Here is a 25,522-nt window from a genome sequence, read left to right on the forward strand (position 1 = left end):
CACACACACAAGCTTCCCTTGCTGGTGTGCTTTGAAGAACAGCCCTTCCTCAGACTATGAATGTTCATAATAGGTGGAGGATTTGTTCTGCCCCGGGAGGTGTGTACCGGTGGGAAAATCTGCAGGAGAAGCTTGACTTCTTAGAAATCTTTTTGAGTTTAAAATTCAGCAAACCCGTTCTTCTTCCTTTCCTTGCATGGGGGGTGGGTGGGGGGTGGAGGGAGTTGACCTTAGAATGTAAGCCCAGCTTTGGGTCTGTCTTGGAAGTTCTAGGTTCATCTGTCCCCCGGAAGGTTTTCCTTCGGTAGAAGTGAAGTGGCTTTGTATTTTAACACGGTGCAAGGTTTTGGAACTTCGTAAGTCAGGGGCCACGAAAGCTCTGTCATTCTGTGTTCTCTCACCTGCAGCTGGAAGGAGAGATGTTCACGGTACTGACCCGCCAACCTTGTGAGCAAGCAGGTTAGTATCGCTCAGCAGGCAGCAAATGTGATTTTGTCACATCACCCGAGAATCCCAGCTTCAGCCCACAGTTCTTCATCCATGTCCCCAAGCAAATGACGGTTTAACCTCTTTGGTGTGAGACAGTGCTCACCGGGCTTTCACCACCGGCATTCCACAGATAAAAGTAATTCTTTTCGTCAAAGCAACACAAAACAAGGACTAACATGCTTGTTTCGCTTAAATGGTTTTTCCGGTTTGCATAATCCATTAATTTGGCCCTTGTCCTTTCCCTTACCCAGCTGTGTGTAAGGTCTGCTTTAGAATATTGTTGATTTTGTGATGAATTGTAAAGCGCTTGGAGCTTGCCTCTCTTTCCATCCAAGTGTTGTTTCTGGCAAGGCGCCTACAGCATCCCCCCTGCCCCCACCCCTGCCATGGGTCAGCGTTGTTACCGCTGATACTGCAGGCACATGTGTAGAATGCTCACATACACACTCACACACACACACTTCCAAGCTTGCCCTTCCTGCCTGCCTCTGGAGCACATTTTGGAGTTGCTCATGTGGAAACCCAGAAGGGTCTGGCCTCTCCACTTTCGGGAGGCACCTGGTAATTACAGTGTTTGTCCAGCCCTAATGACAGCACAGCTCTAGGCTGCATTCCCTAAATGAACGAGACCTGGTCTGGTCCATTTTGCTTTGTGATAGGCTTTTCTGCTGGGGCAAGGGTTTGCGTAAGGTAATCATAGCTTTTTACCTGAAAACTGCTGAAGTACAGAGGACTTAGGAGGCCAGCCTCCTGGCTGTGGTCAGGAGACTGTTTATGTATCACCCCCACTCCCGCCCCGTGGACAGATGTTCTTTAGTGGTGCCCCTAAATTGGGTATTCAAAACACTTTGAAATTTTAACACAATATACTGTAAGGTCACACATACAGACTAACTTGTTACATTCCTTCCAAAGGACAAGTTTAACATGGCAGATTAAACCTCTACCTTGTCTTGTTAGGGGAAGAAAAAAAAAATCCCTTAAACTATAACTGACACTGGCATATGCATTGTTTAAAAGTTGATGCAAAAATTTGCCTCTGTGGATAAACCGGTTTCTGTCTAGGTCATATCCTTTGACCTGGAATCACAGAAAGTTGATCCAGGACCCCTTTAGGGGTTCTTAAGGTTAAATCCAGTAGCTGGCCTCCCTCCAGGTGCTATGACAAACGATTCTGCAATGAGTAACTTGGTGTACAAGTCATTTAACACACTCAGGGCTAGTTCTGTGGAATAAATTCCCCAAAGTGGGATTTTGAGGCAGCTGGTATACACATTTGCAATTTTGATAAATACTGACAAGTCCCCCTCCAGTTCACTCCCAGTGACAAGGTAGGAGAATTAAGGTGTTACATGACCACCTTTGACATCAGGAAGTGTCTGTGGCAGCATCTATACTGCAGGGGAATCAGTTGAGGTGGTAAGAGTTGGCTGTTCTGAGCTAGTGAGACCCACTGCATGACTGGCCTCCCCAAGTAGTGAGCATTGTGATGAGACTGGATATTGAGGCTGAATCTAACTCTATATGGTAGTATATACATGCTTTTTTTTTTTCTTCCAAGAAAATGTCTCCTAGAAATAATGAAGGAGTAGTAAAGCATAGGTTATGATGATCTAAAAATATATGTTCTGGAATAGGACAGGATCTACCCCATTGCTATTCAGTTGAACTTTCTGTGATGGTAGAAATGTTCTGTAGCTACACCGCCCAATGTGGTAGCCACTTCAGGTTACTAAACACTTGGAATGTGGCTAGTGAAACTGAGGAACTGAGTTTTTAAATTTTATTTCATTTTAATTGATTTACATTTAAGTACACAATTAGTGAGAGAAATATTTGGATTCTCTGAATTCAGTGATCTTCCTGTTATGCTAGTGTTTATCATATTTCAGCCATTTGAGTATCACCACTTATGTTTATGCTATAATAGTTCTACCAAGACTATTATTTAGTCAATATTTTAATTAAATGTCTTTTTAAAAAATTAGGTATAATTTATATACAGTGAAATAGATAGATCTTGTGTCCCTAAATTAGGTATTCTTGCCTTCTGAAAGGATTATGTTTTTAGAACAGGGACAATTTATAAGAATCTTTTTTTTTTTTAAGGGAAATTGTACCTAAGGAGCTGGTTTGCTTTGATTTTCAGTTTTTTCCAAAGAACTTTTGAAAATTTGATAAATTTTGAAAAATGCACACACCCATATACCCCACAATCCTATTAAGATGTAAGAGCATTTCCATTACCCCAGAAAGTGCCCACGTGTTCCTTCCCAGTGGATGCTTGCCCCAAACCCTCATGCAATCACTGTTCTGATTTCTGTCACCTGCCTGTTTTAGAACTTAACATAAATGGAATCATTTCAGAGAGTTTCTTTCTTTTCTTTTCTTTTTTTAATAAGTATATTTGCTACTTTATGAAATTTTCACTAGCTCACTGATTTTTTAAGACCCAAGTAAATATTTGCTCATAATCATCTAGTTAAGAAATATTAGTTTAAATTTAATAAGTAGAAATAGCCCATTATGATACATTATATATTACTATATAATGCATATAATTATATAATTACCTTTATTCAGAGGCTATATATTTAGTTGAAGACTATTCATATGCTACATTTTTTCTTTTGCTTTTAAATATACAGATATAGTTTACATAGATAGATATAGTTCTGATTAAAATACAAATACCAGAGATTATATGACCACTTTGGGAGGGAACACATGGATTGGGGTCTAGTTACTCTTTGTGAAGATGTAGGGGAGACCCTATGCCTTTACTATAGACACAGGAAAAATGACTGAGGTTGAATTCTTACTGGGAACCCACATATCTTAGGAATTCAAACACGTTACTATTTGCTTGACGATAAGTCATCATGTACTGAACTTTATAATCATTGATTACATCTGAAATACAATATGAATTTCTTTTTATTTATCTGAGATTATTTTCAAATGAAATGTTATATCACTTGCTTTAATAGAAAACCCATAGTTTTCAAATCTACATTGAAACAAATGTTATTGTAAATCATCTCAGGGATGACCAGTAATATGCATAACACACTTTGGGAAATACCAGAGAACTAAATCATGCATATCCTCCCTGCAAACACTGGTTTAGTCCACTCTTTGGAGGAAAGATAAATGGGTATTGAGCCCAGTTGCTGCTCTAAAAGTATTGGTCTCACTAAAGCCAGAGGAAGTGACTTATGCATGCGGTTAAGCACCCAGTCCACAGATTCTACAAAGAAGGCCAGGACCTTGTTCCCAATTCCCCCTCATGTGTCTTCTGGGTCTCCCCATTTTAGGCCTCAAGGCCCTCTCCCGAATTTCAGCCATCATCACCTTGGTGGTCTTGCTTTTGAGCATTGTGGTGCTTGTAGCTGTCACACTCATCCAGATTCACCAGAAAGAGGTTCTCCTTCCAGGACTGAAGGTAGGTGTGAAGGGGTTGGCACTGAAGGGAAGAAATGGGCTCTGACATCAATGGTTCTAAACTCATGAGTTAGAAGAGAAGAAAATTATTGCCCCTTACCTCTAGCTAGAGCCAGGGAAAGGTGGGGTAAGAACCCAGGGAGAAAGACTGGACATGCTGGGTTTGTGATGTCTGAGGTGAAAGATTGATACTGGTGACACCTTCTCCTAGGACTGTGAGGTCTTGCTTTGACTCCTGACTGTTAGAACCAAAGCTAGACTCTGTAGCCAAGAATTATAGATGGCTACCAAAGATTTACCAGCTTGTCAGTTCCTCCAGATGACACAGACTTGCTCATGAGTGAAGACCAGGAGACCCAGGCTCTTCTTCTGGCCTACCTGGGTAAACAAAATCAAGGACCTGAAAGGACTTCTTGAGCTGTGTTGTGCTACCTCTGTTGAGTCTAGAAGTATGCCATGATCCCTCTGACTCTTCCCCCACCAAAATTACTCAGGACCTTATGCTAAGTTCCAGAAGCCTCTCTCAGCTCTTGATAAGTCCATCCCCAAATGGATGTTCTCTGGTAGGCTGAGAATTGTATGTATCCCTTCTGCCTTAGCTATTAAAGGTGATAGGAGGTGATCCCATGAGAGACTGTCAAATGAAAGGTGAAGAGAGTCAGTGAGTCCTTCAACCTTTTTGGGTAGAAGTCAGCAAACTTTCTCTGTAAAGGGCCAAACAGTACACATTTTAGGCTTTCAGAGCCGTTTATAGTTTCTGTTGCATATCTTCTTTTGTTTTTGTCTTCTTATGACTCTTTAAAAATATGAAAACCTCTCTTAGTTGGACAAGGGCCATAGGAGCCATGTTATTTGAATCTCATTTAGTATCTATCCTTGACCTTAGAGTCCTTTCTACATCTTCCTGCTGTTAGGAAGTGTTCAATGGCTATATCTGAAATAGAGGTTTTTAAAAGGTAAAAAAGAAACTAATATTGCCTTGGCTGCGTGGGTGAGTTTGCTCTACCATCCTGAGTTCACTTTTCTAAAGGATTAAAGTAAAATCTTTTATTTATTTATTTTTTTATTTTTTTCCCTTCACCATGCAGCTTGTGGGATCTTAATTCTCTCACCAGGGATCCAACCTGGGGCCCAGGCAGTGAGAGTGCCAAGTCCTAATCACTGGAACACCAGGAAATTTCCTAAAACAATTTTTTAAAATTTATTTATTGTTTTTGGCCGCGTTGGGTCTTCATTGCTGCGTGCAGGCTTTCTCTAGTTGTGGCGAGTGGGGCTACTCTTCATTGCAGTGCTGGGCTTCTCATTGCAGTGGCTTCCCCTGTTGTGGAGCACAGGCTCTAGGTACGTGGGCTTCAGCAGTTGCAACTCTCAGGCTTAGTAGTTGTGGCTCACAGGCTCTAGAGCACAGTCTCAGTAGCTGTGGCACATGGGCTTAGTTGCTCCACGGCATGTGGAATCTTCCTGGACCAGGGATCGAACCCATGTCCCCTGCATTGGCAGGCGGATTCTTAACCACTGTGCCACCAGGGAAGTCCCTAAAATCTTTTTTAGATAATGGAATTTGGTTCTTTTATAAGGTATTTTACTTAAGAATCTCAGCCCCCATGAATAAAAATGAAAAATAAAAAGCCTTATGCAGCTGTCTAATGGTGAGAGGAAAACAAATTATCTGGTTGTCCAAAGACATTAGCTAAGGCCTAGAGAATCTGTTTTCACAAGTTCCAGACACTGCCTTCTCCTATAAACTATATAAAATCAGGATTGCAACTAGGGGAAATACCATCCCCTTACACTTTGTAAATTGCTATTCGGTTGAGTGAGCATTTTTCCCTGAATTATCGCACTGAACTCTTCTGCCAAGTATGGAAGGTGGACAAGCACTGTCACCACCATTTTGCAAGTGAGGAAACATAGGCTTGACCAGTGGATGGCAGGACCAGAACTGAAACCCAGACCCTCTTGTTCCCACGGCTCTCTTCACTTACTTCCCGCTGTTCCTTGATCCTAAGTTCTGAACAGGGAACCCAGGAGGAGATATTGGCCTCTGCTGGGAAAACACATCCTCCTTTGCACAGGAGGGGGAAGGAGGGAGGATGGATGCAGAGACAGGAAGTTGCTGAATTGGAGGAGGGACGTGCCTCACAATTGCGGGGAAGGCTGGTTCCACTCTTAGACCCCAGTAACCATTCTTAGACCCCAGTACCACCCTTAGATCCCATAAGTCAAACGAACCAGCTCTAGCTGCGTTCCAGGTATATCTCTCCGTGGGACAAGGGAATGTGCCCACCCAGAGTCGTGCTTCCCTTCTAGAACATGTTGTGGTGCCTGAGACCCCAGAATCCAGGGTCTGTGTGGGGCTCCTGCTGAGGGCAGACCTCACCACTGGTCTGAGGGGTGGTAAAGGGGCAGCTGCTTGCAGGGAGAGTAGACAGAGCATGCGTGTGGGGTCTGAGCTAGCCCACCCTCTACAGTCAACATACAGGTGCATGAGGCTGTTTACTCTATGGATTTGCCTGGGGATGGGAAGAGGACAGGTGGGGGTGGGGCAGAGCAGAAGTCTTCATTTATAAAATTTTCCCTCAGGCCCTTTAAAAGTGAGGGATGAGGGGGTTTCCCTGGTGGCGCAGTGGTTGAGAGTCCGCCTGCTGATGCAGGGGACACGGGTTCGTGCCCCAGTCCGGGAGGATCCCACATGCCGCGGGGTGGCTGGGCCCGTGAGCCATGGCCGCTGAGCCTGCGCATCCGGAGCCTGTGCTCCACAACGGGAGAGGCCACAGCAGTGAGAGGCCCGCGTACCGGGAAAAAAAAAAAAAAAAAAAGTGAGGGATGAGCTGGTTACAGCAGTTGTTTTGGGAGATGAGAGGTAAATTCAAACTGGAGGGATATGGAGGAATTAGAAGACTTGAAGAGTAAACTGAGTACAGAAAAGTGGGACCCCGAGCAGTAATGGAGGGCAATGTTGAAGGAGGAGACCACACATGTTTAGTTCTGTGTCAGAGGGGTTCCCCTCTTCAAAGATGCCTGTGCAAGATGGTCATCTGGGGGTGACCCCAGGAAGAACTGTGGGGGGATGGGAAGTGAGACAGAAGGGAAGGCAGCCAATGGAGGGGCTATTACCCAGCAGGTTACCACTGAGGGCAGCTGGAGCTGTCCTGCTAGGAATTTCTGGGAGCCAGTGCAGAACTCTCACCTCAGGGGTGTCCTCTGCCATGGGCATATAGAACATCTGCCTCACAGTCATCCTACTCAAGGGTGTATTTACACACCAGCTTCCATTAGTCATTGGTTGAGGGCTGCTCCCTGGGGAACATTAGCTCTCTAGTATTTCTGGCATATTGTGGGCTCGGGTAGGTTCAGCCAATGGAGACAGCCTTCAGGCAGGTAGAAAGTGCATGGTTGGACATCACAGTGGTAAGGTCTGAGGGCTTGTAGGCAGGGAACCCTCAGTGACCATTCCCTGTAGATAATTATTATTCCCATTTTGAAGATGAGAAAACAGGAACAGAAAGGGCAAATAGCTTCCCACGGTTACACAGATTGGAAATAGCAGACTTGGCATAGAAGGAAGAAAAGAGAGCAGAGAACATTGGCCTTAGGCAAGGGTTTGGAAGGGCCAGCAGACGTACCCTCACGAATTAGCAGACGGTTCAGAGAGGGGGTTTTTAATCTCTTCAGAATCTTGCTGTCAGGCCTCAGTTGTAGGGGACAGGAAGTTGTATAACACAGGAATATTGGCTCAGAAGGCCCATTCTGCTTCACTGAGTGGGTTAGTTATAAGAAAAGACAGATGGGCTTCCCTGGTGGCGCAGTGGTTGAGAGTCCGCCTGCCGATGCAGGGGATGAGGGTTCGCGCCCCGGTGTGGGAAGATCCCACATGCCGTGGAGCGGCTGGGCCCGTGAGCTATGGCTGCTGAGCCTGCGCATCCGGAGCCTGTGCTCCGCAACGGGAGAGGCCACAACAGTGAGAGGCCCGCGTACCGCAAAAAAAAAAAAAATAAAAAAAAAATAAAAAAAATAAAAAAAATAAAAAAAAAAGAAAAGACAGATGTCCTGGGCCGGCTGAAGCAGAAGCAGAATGACAGCTTGGAAGGGGGCATTCCACATGCAGCTTTTCTCAGGCTGTCCAGAGACCTTTCCTTTTGTTTTGCAGTGTGTGCTAGGGGCAGGAAGGGCAGTGTGGAGGTGGAGACCAGTGAATATAAAGGCTTTTTCATTGTTTATGTTTTCATACCTTGAGCCTTGATTTGCCTTTTTGTGTGCTGCTGACAGTTGGTTTTGAGGGGCCAGCTCCACAGTGGCCTATCTGAGGGGCCCCGGAATGTTCCTCAAGACCCACATGAAAAGTTATGATATCTGGCTATTAAATCCAACGTTGGCCTACCTAACCTTGGTTCATCTGAGTGTAAAAGCGGAACTATTAAAACTTAGCCAACGGTGGAAATATCCCCAGTCCCTTTTTCACTGTCACTGGTCTGACCTGCACTATCAGCTTGAAGAGTAAACATGATGACGTCGCCTTTATGTTTCACTCAGCACCCCCCACCTCAACCCCACCGCTTTATTATCACTAAGTCCAATATCTTCCTCTTGAGGTTTCGCCCTCCTAACTGCATCACAGTTGTTTAGAAGCCCTGGAGCTTCTCAGACCCACCTGATCAATATCCCACTGCCACTGCCGCTCGCAGCCACATGGCGCCACTGTTGAAGAGGGGCCTGCAGGGTCCCAGGTTTCAGGGACACTGCTTTTCTGCCAGTCAGAGCCCCACCTTGGGTCACATGACTCTCCAAAGCACAACAACTGGGCCAGGCTGTGTTAAAACCATTTCCTTCTAACCCTCATCCATTCTCAGTCATCAGCCTGGATATCTGGTGCCCTGTGGCCCACCTTGGTTTACCTCTTGGAGTACAAGAGTTGCGTAATTTGTTTTTTCCTTTCCAGAAGGCCCTGGTTCCTTATTCAAATTGGTGATTCTCTTCTCCAGCCAGATCTGCACACCACTTAACCAAGAGTTTGCTTCTGAGGGTCTTTTGTCTGAACAAAGAAAGTCTGCCGTACCATATCAGGCACCTTCTTATTAATCAGTCACCCTGTTAAGACTTGTTTTCCTTGGAACTCAGTGAAAGCACAGGGGCAATGAGTACAGGTTTAAGAGTCAGTTAGACCCCAGCTTGATCCCAAGTCTGTGACCTTGGCTAATTATTTAACCCCTGTAAGCCTCAGTTTCCCTATCTGTCAAGTGGGGATGATGATAACACCTGCCTTATAAATGCAAAACTAAAGCCCTTTGTGCAGTGCCTGGCATATTATAAGTGTTCGCCAAATGTTTATTACTACCATTATTCTCATTATTATAGTAAGAGTAATAATGATGATGATGATAATGATAATAAAAATAATAATAAACACATCTAAGAAAGATGATCTTATGACCTTTGCTTTTGCTTTTGTTAGAAGCTCACAAAGTTCTTGAGTTTTGGACAATGGGGTTCATATGTTTCCTTTTGGTTCACCCACCGACTGTATCTTCAGTTCCACATTCAGACCATGTTTGTTTGTTTGTTTTTCTGACACTGCATTAAACAGAAGGTGACTTAACGCTTTTCATCCAAACATCACCCACCTAGCTGAACTGAATGAAATTCATTCTCCCCTTCCCCCTCCCTCCATGGAACCGCAGTGAGTTGCACTGATCTAGGCAAATGAGCTCTGAAAACTGATTAAAGACCAATCTTTTCACTTTTGAAAATGCCAGTGAACGATGGTGGGGTGGGGGTGGATCATCTTAGTGCAAAGTAGCACTGGGCCTCAAGGCTGCCCCTGTCACCACATCAGCAGGCGCCCAAGGGGCCGCCATTTCTCCTGCAAATCTCAGAGCAAAGTCTCTGGCTGCTGCCCATTCTGGTGAAAACTGAATCCCATTTTCCCAGACTTACAAATGAGGATGGACATTCTTCATTCTTTCAGATCTTGGCCCAGCAGCCTCGAACATTCTTCATGAAGTGTTGGGATAAAGAAGATTTGGGGACAGACAGGCACCCTCTGGAGTAGCTGCCCTCTTATGCTCTCTCTCCTCTTATCAGTGCCAGGCATGGAGGGGCTGGTGAGCAGGTCAGCAGCAGAGGAAAGGAAAGAAAGCAGACTGATACAGAGGCTCAGACCTCTGGAGTGCCTGGTTTCCTTCAGTTTCAACCTGTGCTTTAATCTCACGGGGAGTCTCTGCCTGGAACAGATTGTGAACAATGCCTCCTCTGTTTGCCATGGGGGGTGTCATGTCAGGATCCCAGGCAACACACATCAGATTGAAGAGCTGAGGTGAAGAGGCTATTCAAGTTCAAATACCAATGTACACAGGATGTTCTATCTTAATAGAATGGAAAAGCTGGAGTAACATTTTTTTATTTGCTCCTATTTCAAATGAAGCAAGCATTCGTGATAGAAAGTTTAGAATCAGGGGATTGGTTAAATCAACTACTGTACATCTCATAGTGAATGTGATGAATGGCTTAAAAATCATGTCAGTACTTTTACCGGTAAGGAAAGATGTTCATGATATACTTTTATTTATTTATTTACTTACTTACTTATTTACTGGCCGCGCTGCACGGCATGCGGGATCTTAGTTCCCCAACCAGGGATCGAACCCGTGCCCCCTGCAGTGGAAACGCGGAGCCTTAACCACTGGACCACCAGGGAAGTCCCCCATGATATACTTTTTAAGTAAGAAAAAAGCATTGGAGAAGATTATGTGTACTGTAATCCTGTGTTGATTTAAAAACATATGTCTAAACACATGTGTATATGTAGTTGTATGCACAGAAGACCATTGGAAAAGATATAAAACAAGGTGTTAAAACAGTAGTTGGATTTGAGGGGTGTTATTCACTTTTTTTCCTCTTTTTCTTGCTTTGCAATTTTATTTATTTTGCTTCACTGATTTTTCTATATAGCCTGTATTTATTGAGCAGCCACTAAGCATCAAGCAAACGGTCTCCTATTTACTTCTGAAAGGAAGTTGCCTGAAGACAAGGGAACCCAGAGAGGTTAGGTCTCTTATGCAATATCAGAAAAGTAGGAATCCATCTGATGTGACCTGCCTCCAGAACCCAACGTCATCTTCCCCTCTGGGACAGGCTAGGCTAACTCAATGGTGGGGGAATTGGGGAAAAGATGCCACCCAGAAGCCTCTGATGCCCTGGGCTGATTCCAAGCCCAACCAGATAGTGACCTAGGTCAGCGTAACTCATTCCAATGCCCCTAGGCTGCTAATGAATGCTCCTTCTTAGGCAGGCCTGGTCCAGGGCCTGGGCTGGGCCACACCTTCAACTGAAGCTCCCTGGTACCTGCCTCAAGCTGCGTGAGATGGCTGGCAATACCCTCCTGTCCATTTGTTCACACACGTCACCTAAGTGGGATAATATGTCAACATTCGTTTGTATTTTAGTTTTTTCCTCCTTAAGCAGGAATACTTTCATTCTGAAGGCCAATGCAGATATCAGTGTGTCACTCCCCTGTGAGGACTTCCTACCTATGGTTTCCTTTTGGTTGTTTATCCCAGGCTGATAGGCCTGTAAGTTTGGAGAATAGAGGGCAGCAGGTGACTGACTATTCATTGTACTCCTGAGACCAAGGTGGCTTCTGACCGTGCGCCTCCCCCCCCCCCACCCCCCACAGAGTCTGGATGAGGAGGAATCAGGAGACTGTCTTTGCATGCAAGATCTTTGGGGTACTCATCTTCAACCTTGGCTGCATACTGGAATCACCAAAGGAGCTTTAAAAACTGTTGGTGCCTGGGTCCACTGACAGAGATTCTGATTTAATGGGTCTCAGCTGCAGCCTTGGCATTGGGAGTTTCAAAAGCTCCCCAAGTGATTCTAGTGTGAGGCCAAGGCTGAGAACTGCGGCCTAGAACATCGGACCCATCTCCCCCCAACCCCTCCATCCAGAGTCCATGGAGACAAAGTTGGTTTAGAGAAAATAGTTTTTTTCTTTTTGGTCAGCTCCTACCTAAATGAAGCAGTGTGGGTTAAGCTCTTGGGAGGACTCAGGGTTCTCGGTGGCCCCCTGGGAAAAGAGGTCCTCAGATGCCTGTCTCTGACTCTCCCTCCCCGCCTTTTATTCAGTATGGAATCGTGCTCGATGCCGGGTCTTCCAGAACCACAGTCTACGTGTATCAATGGCCAGCAGAGAAGGAGAATAATACTGGAGTAGTCAGTCAAACCTTCAAATGTAGTGTGAAAGGTAAGGCCCAAGGGAAGAAAGGGACTGTCCTAATGTCCTTCAGAGGCCTGCAGGAGTCCTGAGATGCTGCCCAGAGGCAAGGACTGAGCACTGGGCTGGGTGTCAGGGAAATATGAGACTTTGAGATGGTGCTGCTTCTCATCAGTACAGTGACCTCAGGCCAGTCCCTTCCCTTCTCTGGGTTTCAGATTTCTCATCTGTAAAATGGTGGGGGGGTGTCAAGAACTGTGAATGGTGTGAGATTCTACCCTGCCGCACTTTCATGGATGCTGGTGGAAGACCCAAGACTCCTGGGTCAGAAACAAAGGAGAGTTTATTACTCACAGAAACAGCTGTAGCCCGAGTATCAGCATTTTCTTGTGCTGGTTCTGAGCCCCAATTTGCACAAAATGATGTAAAAAGGGCCAGATGGTACCTGCTCACACAGTGGGTTATGTTACAGAAGAGGAACCCTGAGATTAGGGAATCTGAAACATTTATAATGGGTACCTGCCTTTTGCTCTGGAGGGAAACACTATATCTTCTGAGCCTGTTCATTATGCAAATATCCTTGAAAAAATAGTCCAGAAAAAAGGCAGTCAGTGCCCTGCTCATAATGCATAAACATGAGAAACTCAAGGAAAACTGTATTCCAATAGGAAAATTATATTCCAGTTGGCTGTATATGATGGGGAGGTGGGTAGGGAGAGACAGACAGAGATGGACAATCTGTAAACCAGTAGGCGTTTGTGGCTCTGTTCCAGTAAAGCTTTCTTTATGGACCCTGAAAGTTTGAATTTCATATAATTCTCAAATGCTACAAAATATATTAAAAAAAGATTTTCCCCACCATTTAAAAATAATGTAAGAATATCTTAGCTCACAGGCTGTATAATAGAAGGTGGTGAACTGTACATGGCCAGTGAGCTCCCGACCCCTGACACAGAACAGCATCAACATCTTTAATGACCCTCCATGCACTCCCTGCCTCCTCCACAACATATTCAGAATGTTAGATTGATGGTTTACTTGTTATTCTTTAGTTTTGTCCTTATGCATTTAGTTTTTCCTAGTTTTGAAAATGGAATCAAGCACATATTTATTTAATTAGAAGCAAACATTTATTCTGTAATTTGCTTTGTTCACTACCACTGGGTTTTTAAGATTCATCTATGCTGCAATGAGTAGCAATATCTGGTTCATTTTTACCTGTTGATGAATATTTGTGTTTCCCTGGTGACTAATAAGTATCTTTTTATATATTTATGACTTTATATTTCTGTGAAATGCCTGTTCATGTCTTTTGCTCATTTTTCTACCAAATTGCTTGAATTTTTCCTTTTGAGTCCTAGGAATTCTTTATCTATATTCTGAATATGAATGCTTTACTAGTATTATTATCATATTGTTGCTAATATCCTCTCACAGTTTATGGTTTGTCTTTTTAATTTCTTCATGATATCTTCTGAGAAGTTCTTAATTTTTATGTAGGTACAATTATCAATCTTCTCCCTTTTGGTTTGTACTTTGTATGTTTTATTTAAGAAATCCTTCCCTATCCTGAGGTCATAAAGATATTCTTCTATCAAAAGTTTTGGACTTCCCTGGTGGTCCAGTGGTTAAGACTCCACGCTTCCACTGCAGGGAGCACGGGTTCAATCCCTAGTCAGGGAACTAAGATCCTACATGCCGCATGGAGCAGCCAAAAAAAAAAAAAGTTTTATAATTTTGCCTTTTACAATTAAGCCTTTAGTCCACATAGTCAAGCCCAGTTAGTGAGTGTGTATGTATGCACCACCCTCTTTAGAGCATTATGATCTTTGACTTGGCCTGGATCTTCCCAACCAGTATGTCCTGAATGGGTTAGAGGGATACCCTCAGCCTATAGGACAAGTTATAGACTCTGAACCAGTCCTCCCAACCCAAGCAACCTCCTTCATTTCCCTCAATGAGCTGCCCAAATAGAATACTTTCTTGCAAGTGATGGCATGGAAAAAGTTGAAAAAAGCAGAATTAGCCTTTCCCATACGGAGACCAAGAGTCTTCTCTGTATAACCAGGGTGCATTCTGATCATCTGCCCTTCCATGGAGGGCACCAGCTTGCCTTCCGGGGGATATAGGTGTCACAGTTAAGATGTCCAGACAGAGTCTGGGATGCAAGGGAGTGATTAGCGATCCACACCCATGGAAGGAAGGCGGAAGAAGGAGGATTGGACAGAAAGAGAAGTCAGATTGCAGCCCAGGCCTGACAGAGCTCCAGCCAATTAGAGATGTCCTGCATTGGGTATGAATGGCCTGAAATGGCTGGGCTGTGGTCCCCCCATCACTGTCAGTCATTGGATGTTGCCATCCTGGGAAGAAGATGTTGAGCAAGGCAGCTCTCTGCAGCTGAGGCAAACCCCAAAGGAGCTAACCGCTGAGACACTAAGCCTTTCTTTGAAGAGGCATCTGCATGGCACCTCTCTGGGCTCCTCACAACAGGGGACTTCCATGTTTTCTGAGTACTGCTTGCATTGTTACCCACAATTCATAAGCGGCAGCACCGTTGCTCAAACTTCAGCCAGAGATCCCATCTCTGTTCTCCTAAATTCTGAGCCATTTCTTCACCCCCAAGCATGAAAGAGGATGCTTTCTTTAGGAAAGAGAGACCAGTCACTCCAAGTGGAGAGGATAGTGTATGACAGTGATTAAGACGTCACCCTATCCCTACTGTGGGAACTCTAGAAAATTATCTAACCTCTCTGAGTCTTGACTCACTTATCTCTAAACTAAAAAGCATAATAATAGTAATACCCACCCCACAGGTATTATTTGAAGATCAAATGACATAATATATATATAAAGCAGGTAGCAAATCCCTGGCATACAGTAGGCATTCAATAAGTGTTAGTTATTATTAATTATGGGGCACCACACTTTAGAGTTCCTGGTGGATATTCTTGCTAAAAGGTTATTCTAACATAGTTGTAAGATCTGCCTCTATACCCGGGAGGGCAATTCAGCAAGGTCAGTCCTGATGGCCTCGGGCTGTAGAAAGAGGTGGCACTTTCATGGGGAGAGACCCAGGCAGTCTCTCAGGGATAGGGGCCCTTGGCCCACCCTGGATGTGATTTAGGGGAGGGGCAGGGTCATGGAGCCCACACCACATCCATAAATGGATCTTCCCTTTGATCACTGTAGCCTCAGGGATCCATATATACTCACAATGACCAGAAGACCACAAATTACAGCTCAAATTACAGAGTTAAAGTTTGGCAAGTGTCATCCCCTGAAAGACAGGCAGCTTCACCAAGCATAATTTGGGTTTCTAGTTTCTAAGTTGCAAATTTCCCCAGGTGTCCCCTGCCTTGGCCAGTTTGAGGGGTTGGTGAATGCTTTTTTGCCCTACAGTGTTTCCCGAATGCCCAGGGCCTCAGAAATTTCTTTCTCAAGGGGTCCCTGGTGAGTATCCAGTCCTCAGGTGCTGTTTTCCGTGAGTTCACTGGGTGCTGCTTTAGCTGCTGGTCCCCATGCTGGTGCCTATTGCTCTGGCTGCTTGTTTTAAAGCCATTCCCTCAGGGTCACTTGTTCCTTGCCTGCCCCTCATCTGTTTTGCAGGAGGCACTGCTCAAGGTACCTGCTGCCTTCTCTCACAGGCGGCATTCATGTTTTCCCTTTAAACCAGCAGTTAAAAATTCTTTAAACTCCACTAGAGCCTAAACTTAACCATCTCCTCCACTGAAATACCTTAAAGAGTTGCTCTAGGAACCAGGCCACTACAGTGTTGGAAAGCATCCCTTGCCCATGTCTTTTGCTTTTGTCCGACCTCAAGTAAGTCTTGTGCCAGCTGTCCAACCCTCTCTTCCCAGATTGGAATAGCAGTTTTAGCTCTTTTCTTGGGGTTGTGAATCCCAGTATCCCATGAACCTATGAATCCAATCTCCTTTTCCCTCTGGGAGGCTTAAGGAACCTTATGCAAATAGGCCCCCGAGGGACATGCTCAAATACCCCACATTTCCACATTCTAGCAAGGCTCCTAACCAGTTCCTATCCAGAGACTAGCTCTGGCAGAATATATTTTGTTTGCTCTAGATTGGACTACACAATCCCCTTACTATAGTATTGTGAGCTGATGTGAAAATCTCATTGATTGATTGATTGATTGATTCCTGTACTTAATAAATATTTATTGGGTGCCTGCTGTCTGCCAGTAACTGTTCTTGACACTGGGAATTCTAAAATAACCAAAATATACAAAGCCTCTGCTGTTACAGAACTTACAGTCTAATGAAGGAGACAGAATAAATAAATGGGTATATGATATCAGGGAGAAGTGCTGTGAGGAGAAACTAAGCCAGCTAGGTGGATAGAGAGTGATCATTCTATTTCATGGGAGAGCAAAGAAGGTGATAGCTAAGCAGAGGCCAAATTGAGATGAGAGAGTGAGCCGTGCACCTGTTTGAGGGAAGAATGTGCTGAGCAGAGGGTGTGGCAAAAGAAAATGCCAAGGGTGACAGCTGCTCAGCATCTTCTAGGAAGAGCAAAGGGGCCGATGTGGCTGGAGCAGAACGAGTAAGAGAAACAAAAGTGAGAAATGAGGCCAAAGCTGTCACCGAGGCCAGCTCATAGAGGACCCTGAGATGCAGTAAAGGGTTTGACATTTACTCAAATGAATTTTCTTCAAAGTATATTGGGAAGCCATTAGGAGATTCTGATCAGGGAACTAACACGATACGACATAATTTTAATGGGTCACTCTGTCAATGTAGAATACGTAGTCAAGGGACTAAGATTAGAAGCAGGAAAACCAGGGCTATTAGAGCAGTGCAAGTGGGAGGTGACGTTTTGGTGGTCTGGCCTAGACTGGTGCTTCTCAACATGGGGCGATGTTGCCCTCCAGGGAACATTTATCAATGTCTGGGACATTTTTTGGTTTTCATAACTGGGGCTGGCCGTGCTGCTGGCATCTAGTAGTAGAGAACAAGGATGCTGCTAACCATTACATAACTCACAGGACAGCCCACAAAACAAAGAATAACCCAGCCCAAAACTTCAGTAGTGCTGAGGTTGAGAAACACTGATTGAGAATAGTTCTGGGGAAGGGAGTGAGAAGTGCTCAGATTTGAGAAGTATTTTGAAAGTAGAGCCAAAAAGATTTTATGATAGATTCAGTATGCAGCATTCTGGTTGATGGTGCCTGAACATTAGTTCTGACCTGAGTAACTGCATGGATGAAGGTACCATCTCCTTAGAGTGGGCAACACTGAGGGTAGAGTAGGTTGGAGCCATGGCAGGGATTAAGGAATTTGGTTTCAAATATATTAAGTTGGAGATGCCTATAAATCATCTAAGTCAATGGACAGCAAACTTTTCCTGTAAAGAGCTAGAGGATAAATATTTTTCATTTGTTGGCTATATGATCTCTGTTGTAACCATTTAACTCTCCCACTTTAGCATGAAAGCAGCCATAGACAATATGCAGACAAATTAGCATGTATGTATTTCAAGAAAGCTTCATTTATGGACACTTGTACATGCCTAATAGGATATACCCTAAGGACAAAAAGAACTTCAAAAAATCTTAAATTGTTTTCAATAATCCTATAATTGGTGGTAGTGCTGGTATTGTCATTGTCATACTGAGACTGTTGTGTGTGGATTGTGAAATAAAGCTAATGAGTTATTAAGTTGGAGGGGCTGGGAAACAGGCTAGTAAAAGGAAGATAAAGATACAAGATCAGTGAATTCAAGGAAGAACTTGAAGTTTTGAATTAGAAATACCACTAAGAATTCATGATGTGTTTTCTCTTGAAATAAAGTTTTCTCTAAGCCTGTCTTCTGGAAAGGCTTTCAGTAAGCAACCTAGCTTCCAAAGTTTGAATGCTAAATACCATTACTCAATAAAAGAAACCAGGATTCCTTGGAAAAACAGCAGATTCCAGATCTGGGGCAGGAAATTTATAGGTCATTGATACATCTCATCATATCAGAAAGCAGAAAAGTTCTTAAAGGTTTCTGGGATCATGTCAAAAGGATTCAGCTGCCAAACTGAAGAGAGCGCCACTGGACAAGATAGGCCACCAATAAGAATAGTAACTGCAATGAATTGAAACATATCAAATATATCTTTAGATTCATATGCCCTTAAACAAACAAACAAACAAAATCCCTTATTGGTTAAATTAGGTAGATACTAGAGATGCAATCTATATTTTTTAAGCTGGTAAATAAAGGGAAAGAATCAAGCACTTATCCACTGCCTTCCCTATACAAACTGTATAGGGTAATCAAATAGTTAACGATGAGGAAGTTTTCCTCTTATAAAAGCATTTTAGGTAAAAAGTGAAGCAAGAATGATGGAAATAAAATATCAGCGTTTCATAAACCCTAATGGAGTAATGAATGGACCTAAGCAATGATCATTGATGCCTGTTAACAGCACAAAGAGAGAAACAACCAGATGCTTGTGCGTCTTATTGGAAATGCACATCCCTATAAACTACTCTTTCTGAAAAAGTTCAAACCTGAATCTGATTAAACCTCTGCATTCAGTTACCAATTTATAGAGAAAAACTGGGACCAAATAACATGTTAAATGAATCATGGGGCTGCAATCAGCAAATTCTAGACTGTGGGAAACTATAAGACAAATGAAATTGCAAGGAAAAAATGTTTAATTACAAAGAAAAATCAGAAAAGGGAGGCAGAATCTATATATTAAAAGAGACTTAAGAGACATGCCCCAATTATAATGGATGGAATTTATTTGGGCCCTAGTTCAAACAAACTAGATAGAAAGAGAGAGGTGGAGGGAGAGAGAGGGAAAGAAAAAATATGAATATGAAGGAAACGTGAAACTTAATTAGATATTTAATTATATTAAGGGATTATTTTTAAGATTTTTAGGTAGAATAATGAGACTATGGTTATGTTTCTTTAAAAGAATTCTTATCTTTTAATGATACATACTGAAATATTTATAGAATGGAATGATACCATGTCTGCAGTTTGCTTCATGATGAGAGAATGTGCAGATGGAGCAAGATTGATCATTGTTGAAACTGGAAGATGGGTGCATGGGTTTGTTATACTCTTCTCCCTACTTTTATTTATATTTGAAATTTCCATGATGAGAACTTTTTTTTTAAAGCAGGTCTTGGCTCATAACTTTTTTCACCTTTATAATTCTTTCCTTCCATATTTTGGGAATTGACTCATCTGTGTGACCACATGGAACTTAGCACATACACAATTTTCAGCCCCCTACAAAAACCCATTAATTTCCAGAGCTGATTTATTTTATATTTAAAAGTTGTACTGCTCTTGTTGGTTCCTGGGAAGGCTAAGAAGTGCTGACTGCTTGCTCTTCAGGCTCTGGGATCTCCAGCTATGGGGAAAACCCTCAAGATGCCCCCAAAGCCTTTGAGGACTGCATGCAAAAAGTCAAGGGGCACATTCCAGCCCACCTCCATGGATCCACCTGCATTTACCTGGGGGCCACAGCTGGGATGCGCTTGCTGAGGTAAGGGCTAGAATGGCACAGAGGAGCCCTTTGGACCAAAATAACCAGGAATGTGTTGAATTCTTTCCAAGAATGTAACTCTATTTCTGGGAATAAATCCAAAAGAAAGAAGCCCATATTCTGCCATAAATTTAGGCTTTCAAAGTTAGGAAACTTTTAGTCTTTATCTTAATACTCAGAAAGAAACAGTTCTATATTTGATTCCCTTCCCCATGGTGATTTTACTGAGAGCTCAGAAAATAAAGGAAAGTGACATGAAATCTAATCATGGGATGTACCTCTAGTTTTCTAGAAAAGTAGAAACTGTTTTTGACTCCTGGTATTTTTTTTGAGGTACGCGGGCCTCTCACTGCTGTAGCCTCTCCCGTTGTGGAGCAGAGGCTCCGGATGCGCGGGCCCAGCAGCTATGGCTCACGGGCCCAGCCGCTACACGGCACGTGGGATCCTCCCGGACCGGGCACGAACCCGCGTCCCTTGCATCGGCAGGCGGACTCCCAACCACTGCGCCACCAGGGAAGCCCTGACTCCTGGTATTTTAACACCTGTGGACAACCGGCTCCACTAAATGCAACCCACTATACTACTAAGCTGTGTAGCTTCTACCCATGTACAAAATGTCACTGAGATGTGCTTTCAAATAATGGGATTTCTGCTCCTCACCCCAAAGCCTTTGGCGTTACATAAAAACAAACATCTCATTTCATTCAATTAAGCAGTTCCTTCTAAATTTGTAGCCATGACTTTTAGCCCAGTTGCATTGTTTTTGAATGTCCTTTCTCTTCATTTTTTTCTCCATGATAATACTTCCTTGACCTTGAATTAAAAGAAAAATAGTTTTTTTAAAAAAACCATCAAACTTAAATCTACCTAAATTAAAGGGTAGATGCTGCCCTAAACTTTGAAAATAAGGCTTTCTCCCCAAAAGATGACACTCATTCTGCTTCAAAGCCACTTTGTCTGTGATCCCAGGAATGTAAAATTACATGTATTTTCTTCATGTGGGCATGAAGAAAATACAAAGGAACAACAGAGTCACTTTAAGATGATCATCAAAAAAAATCATGAAGCACTCTCAATTGGACTGAGCCCTTTCCTTGTAGTTTTCCTCTCCTTTTTTCTATTCCCGTGTCCTGGTTGACCAAGTAGAATGCGGAAAGAAGTCAGATTTCTTTGCTTACTCTTGGAATCTGCAGTGTGTTTTCAAAATTATTGTGTTTACCTGAAATAGAAATGTCATAGAAATTCCCTTCTTCTGCCTTTTCTTTCTTATGGAAACAAAGAACCCAACTTTCTTGGTTGCTTTTTTTCTCCCAATCCTCTCCGCAAGAAATCATTCAAAGGCTCTGTAATTTATAGTCCATGACAAAAACCATGGAATACAAAAGTTTGCCAGTTGGGGAAAAAGTGGATGTCGCATTTGAATAAATTAAATATTAATGCCTCCTTGTGAAACTTTCTGATGGTGATCCATTTCTTCTGAGGAACTAGTTGATATTTTAATTGCTAGAAAAGTCAAATATTAAAAAAACAATAATTTGAGAATCTCTGGGATGGGAATTAATAAAACTAGGAAAATTCTTAATTATTTTCCAAGCAGTGATAATTTGCTACTGAACTGGAATGGACTTCTGCTTGTAGCATTTCTCTTTCTTCTTCTTCAAGCCAAGAGTGAGCCAGTGCCCCTGGCTTTCTTAACCCACTGATGAAAGGAAAAAGAGTCTCCCAAGTGAGATTTCTTTCATAAAATGGCAGCAGATGAATGATATTATTACTCTACATCATGGGTGATATGAACACTATGCTACCACTCCTCCATGGGTCAGCACACTAATGAATTTCAATTCAATGACAGCCATGATGGCCATCATATCCCCTCATGATGAAGCCCTCCCAAAGAGCAAAGCTGGGACAGCTGAAAACTCATCCCTCTTCCTTTCCCCCTCCCGCCTAAGCTCCCCTTCCTTCTGGCCTGATGAGGGCTTCTTTATATGGTGCCCCAAGAGATTACTTATGCCACTCCTATGCCTTCACCGATCTCCTTTCCTCTGCTGATCTGAGACAGAGCAATGGTGACTGAGTAGGAAGCTCTTTTCATTAGCTGGTTGCTAGAGAGAGGGATAGGAACAGGTAGGGGAGGAGAGAACAAGTGGTATTTTTACTGGTAGCTGTTTTCCTGCTTGGCAGTTTGACAGGTAACAAGTGCATCCTGCCTTGCCTGGGAGGCTTCAACTTGTACAGGGGGTTGCCATGTCTTATATACATCTGGAAAACTGTCCCTGCCTGAAGTGGGTGGAGGGGTTATTTTAAGATCGTTGTCTGGGCACTCAGCCTTTTGTGTTCTGTGCCTTGCATAGGTTGCAAAACGAAACAGCAGCTAATGAAGTCCTTGCGAGCATCCAAAACTACTTCAAGTCTCAGCCCTTTGATTTTAGGGGTGCTCAAATCATTTCTGGGCAAGAGGAAGGGATTTATGGATGGATTACAGCCAACTATTTAATGGGAAATTTCCTGGAGGTGTGTGAAAACAAATGCATGGTTTTTAATCTTGCTGTTTATCCTGTCCCCTGTGGTTGGTAACTTAAGCAGAGGTACATACCAACAGGGCCACCTGTCCTGCATTGCTTCTATCATGTAATGAATTAGGGAAACATCTATGATACAACAGCTAAGAAAAGACATGTATAGCTAGGACAAAGCCGTGGATCCTAAACAGGACCAAATGCATGGGAAAGGGGGAATATCATCATTTTACTAGCTAATAAGAAATTAGAGGCAGGGAAGGATCTAAATCTAGCAGTGGGCTATGAGTCTTTTGAAGGACACCTGGAAAATGACCCTTCCAAGAAGCCCCACAGCCATCTGGAATTTACAGAGCCCTCAGGCAGCTTTCTTCCCAACTCATTCTGTGTCCTCAGGTCTCCTCACATTCCAGTCTCCATACTCCCTGCTCCTTTGGTGCAGAGGACACCATATTATGTTCAGCCTAAGACCTATTTTCTTCCCCCTTGAATACATTTTTAATTTAATTAAATTAAATTAGTTAATATTTTGGAAAATTCACATAAAAATCCACATTTCTAGCTTCTCCTGCCCCCCTCACTCCCCAAAAGTTGAAGGAGCTGGTCACGGCAGACTCACATTCCTGCATGGCAACAACCAACTGGAACAGAGTATAGCTCATGCATTCCCCAGTTTGCCCCAGGCCCCACCATTCCCTACTGTCTACACCTCATTCCCTATTGTCTACTCACTCATTTATGTTGCCTGTACAGTCCCTGTAAGCATTTGAGTTCACCACCCCTGAAATAAAGGAGAGATCTGGCCCTGAATGCTTCCTATGTCATATTTCTTAGCAATAAGAGATGGGTCTTGGGTGAAGAACCCTAGCCAATCAGAGATGGTACCTTTGGTCTTTTTTCTTGTTTCCTTTTCCTACTATGTAGAAGAGCCTGTGGCATATGTGGGTGCATCCGAATGGAAAGGAGACCACAGGTGCCCTGGATTTAGGCGGTGCCTCCACCCAAATATCCTTCACGGTAGAAGAGAACGTGGGGCTGAACACCAGTGACATCATGAAGGTGTCCCTGTATGGCTATGAGTACACACTCTACACGCACAGCTTCCAGTGTTATGGCCGGAATGAGGCTGAGAAGAGGTTTCTGGCAATTCTTCTTCAGGTACCTGAGCCAGGGGGCAATGGGTATTCCCTCGGGGATCTTAGCTGAGAGGAAGATGCCTTGCCTTCTGGGGTCTGTCCTTTCCACTCCAATTAGAAGATGGATGGAAACAGCAGCATTTTCCTGTTTACTTGTGGGCGTCCAAGCTCGCTCTCTCTCTCTCTCTCTCTCTCTCTCTCTCTCGTGTTGATCATTTCCAGTGTATCTGAGTCAGAAGTCCAGGGAAATTCCAGAGCTCCAGATGTTTTATAAATGATTCAGGACTTGGGATCCCTTTATGGACACAAGCTGTTTTAAACCAGTAGCTAAATTAACCTGAGAATGTTGAGACTTCCCTGAGTGCAGCCAAAATAATAAAAGTGATCATATGGGAAATGCTTGCTGACAGGGGAGAGGGCAGAGCCCTCCCCAGGCTCAGGCTTCTTTTACATGAGCCTATATTAGGCAGATTTCATGCCCTTTATATGTTGGGGTCTTAGAGCAGCCGAATTCCATCACATCAGTCACTAATTCATATGGTAAATGTTCCATGGCACAGATGGCTACTTCAGGCATCAACTAGAAGGCTCTCACTAATATGAACTTGACATTAGTACTGTATGTGTCAGCAAGGGCACTAGCACCATGGATGTGACCTGAGATCCCAAACTCCAGTGCTAAGGGGACATCAATCTCAGCCATGGCTGAGAAGGGAAGATGAAGATGAAGGGAACACAAAGGGAAGGAGGCTTGATCACCTAAAGGGGCATGGGGCCAACCGGAGGCCACAGATCCTGGCTTCTGATGGGGCCCAGGGGAAGGAGACAAGAGCTGGGTCAGCCTATGAACATAGTGGACACAGCATCAGTAGCTTAAGCCCCACCACTGCAACCTACTTTGGTCATTGAAGAAGGAAGCAGTATTCCCCAGCCATTAGCCTGTAGAAAATTGGGCTGGTTTACAAAAGTGTCATCAGCAGAAGTCACATCTTCAGATCCCCATATTTACTGAGTAACCATGCAAGGTAGGTGGTGAGAATTCACCCTCCAGGTCTGGCCCTCTTCCCAAAACTTCTCTTTCAGCCTCACAGGAAAGGCTGGAGCCCCACTACACATGCATGCCACATGTATTGTTGGGAGAGCCTGAGCATTCCTGGGAAGGACAGAGCGGGGACCCTGCAGGCAGCCCTGAGCTACACTTCCATGGCTCAGAAGACTCAGTGCCCACTCCAGACCCTCATATCCACCCTACACTCAGCCAAACCAAACCCCACATGGAGCTTAGCCAACCCTCGTTAACTGGGGCTCCTCTTTTCTCTCTCTCCTTTTATTTTTAGCAATACTTATTGTCCCTTCCTCCAGCTCTGGCTCTGGTGGGGGTGGAGGGTGGAGCAGGGGCTCCTCCGAACTTTAGACAGGAAAAGGGAAGCAGGTGAAATCACCCTTCTTCCAGAATGAGTGGAGGTTTGAGAAGCTAGCCTCTTAAATTTGACTGACACTGAGGAAGAGTGTGTGTGTGTGTGTGTGTGTCTTTATGCACACACTCCTACAATGTTTATTAAAGAATGTCTATGTACCCAACAGTCTACAGTAGAGAAGTGAATACTCCACCTGGATGAGGTCTCATTTGGGTTTGAGAATGCAGGTCTCAAGGTGTGAGCCCAGGACTGGGGGCAGAGGTGGGAGACCCCAGCCCCTCACTACAGATAGTCAGGTCACAGGGACAGGGTGTGTCTACAACTTGCCTGATAACATCTGGATGCCTGAGAGGGTGGCTCTGCCCTGTAAGCCTTCTGACTCAGGTGAGGGGAAGAATCCAGGTGTGATGAGGATCACCCACAAATGCATGTCCCGATTTGCCTGACCAATACTTTCATGTCCCAAAGATGTGTTGCCAAGCCCCAACTTAGAAGGTTCCCAAAGATTACTGCATCATGAACTGGCTGAGTAAATGCCACCAGTCCAGGACTCATTTCCCGGTCTGTAATATAAGGGGCTACAGAGTGTGGTGAGAGTGACACCTAGATATATACTTTGCAAATTATTTTCTTAAAAAGGAGTCTCCAGTCACCCCAGGGCTCAAGTCTCACTCTGAGAGCATGTTAGACATTAGGGACATGTATTCACTTTCTCTTCCTCTTTAAATAAGACGTAAGTATTACTTAAAGTAACACTTAAAGTAATACTTGAGTATTTATTTATTTTTGGCTGTGTT

At 43.8% G+C, this 25,522-nt stretch overlaps 1 protein-coding gene across 1 annotated transcript in view; it reads left to right on the top strand.

Moving 5' to 3' along the window:
* The window catches only part of ENTPD3 (ectonucleoside triphosphate diphosphohydrolase 3), a 35,041-nt gene that overhangs the window by 485 nt on the left and 9,034 nt on the right, over window positions 1-25,522 (top strand). Inside the window, exons 2-7 of the mRNA XM_032648313.1 lie at window positions 408-459; window positions 3,807-3,934; window positions 12,055-12,172; window positions 19,502-19,652; window positions 22,007-22,166; window positions 23,096-23,329. Of these exons, the coding sequence (XP_032504204.1) occupies window positions 420-459; window positions 3,807-3,934; window positions 12,055-12,172; window positions 19,502-19,652; window positions 22,007-22,166; window positions 23,096-23,329 (831 nt within the window). The 5' untranslated portion in view covers window positions 408-419. The remainder of the gene's footprint in view (window positions 1-407; window positions 460-3,806; window positions 3,935-12,054; window positions 12,173-19,501; window positions 19,653-22,006; window positions 22,167-23,095; window positions 23,330-25,522) is intronic.

This window comes from Phocoena sinus, chromosome 11 (assembly GCF_008692025.1).
Source record: "Phocoena sinus isolate mPhoSin1 chromosome 11, mPhoSin1.pri, whole genome shotgun sequence".
NCBI lineage: Eukaryota > Metazoa > Chordata > Mammalia > Artiodactyla > Phocoenidae > Phocoena > Phocoena sinus.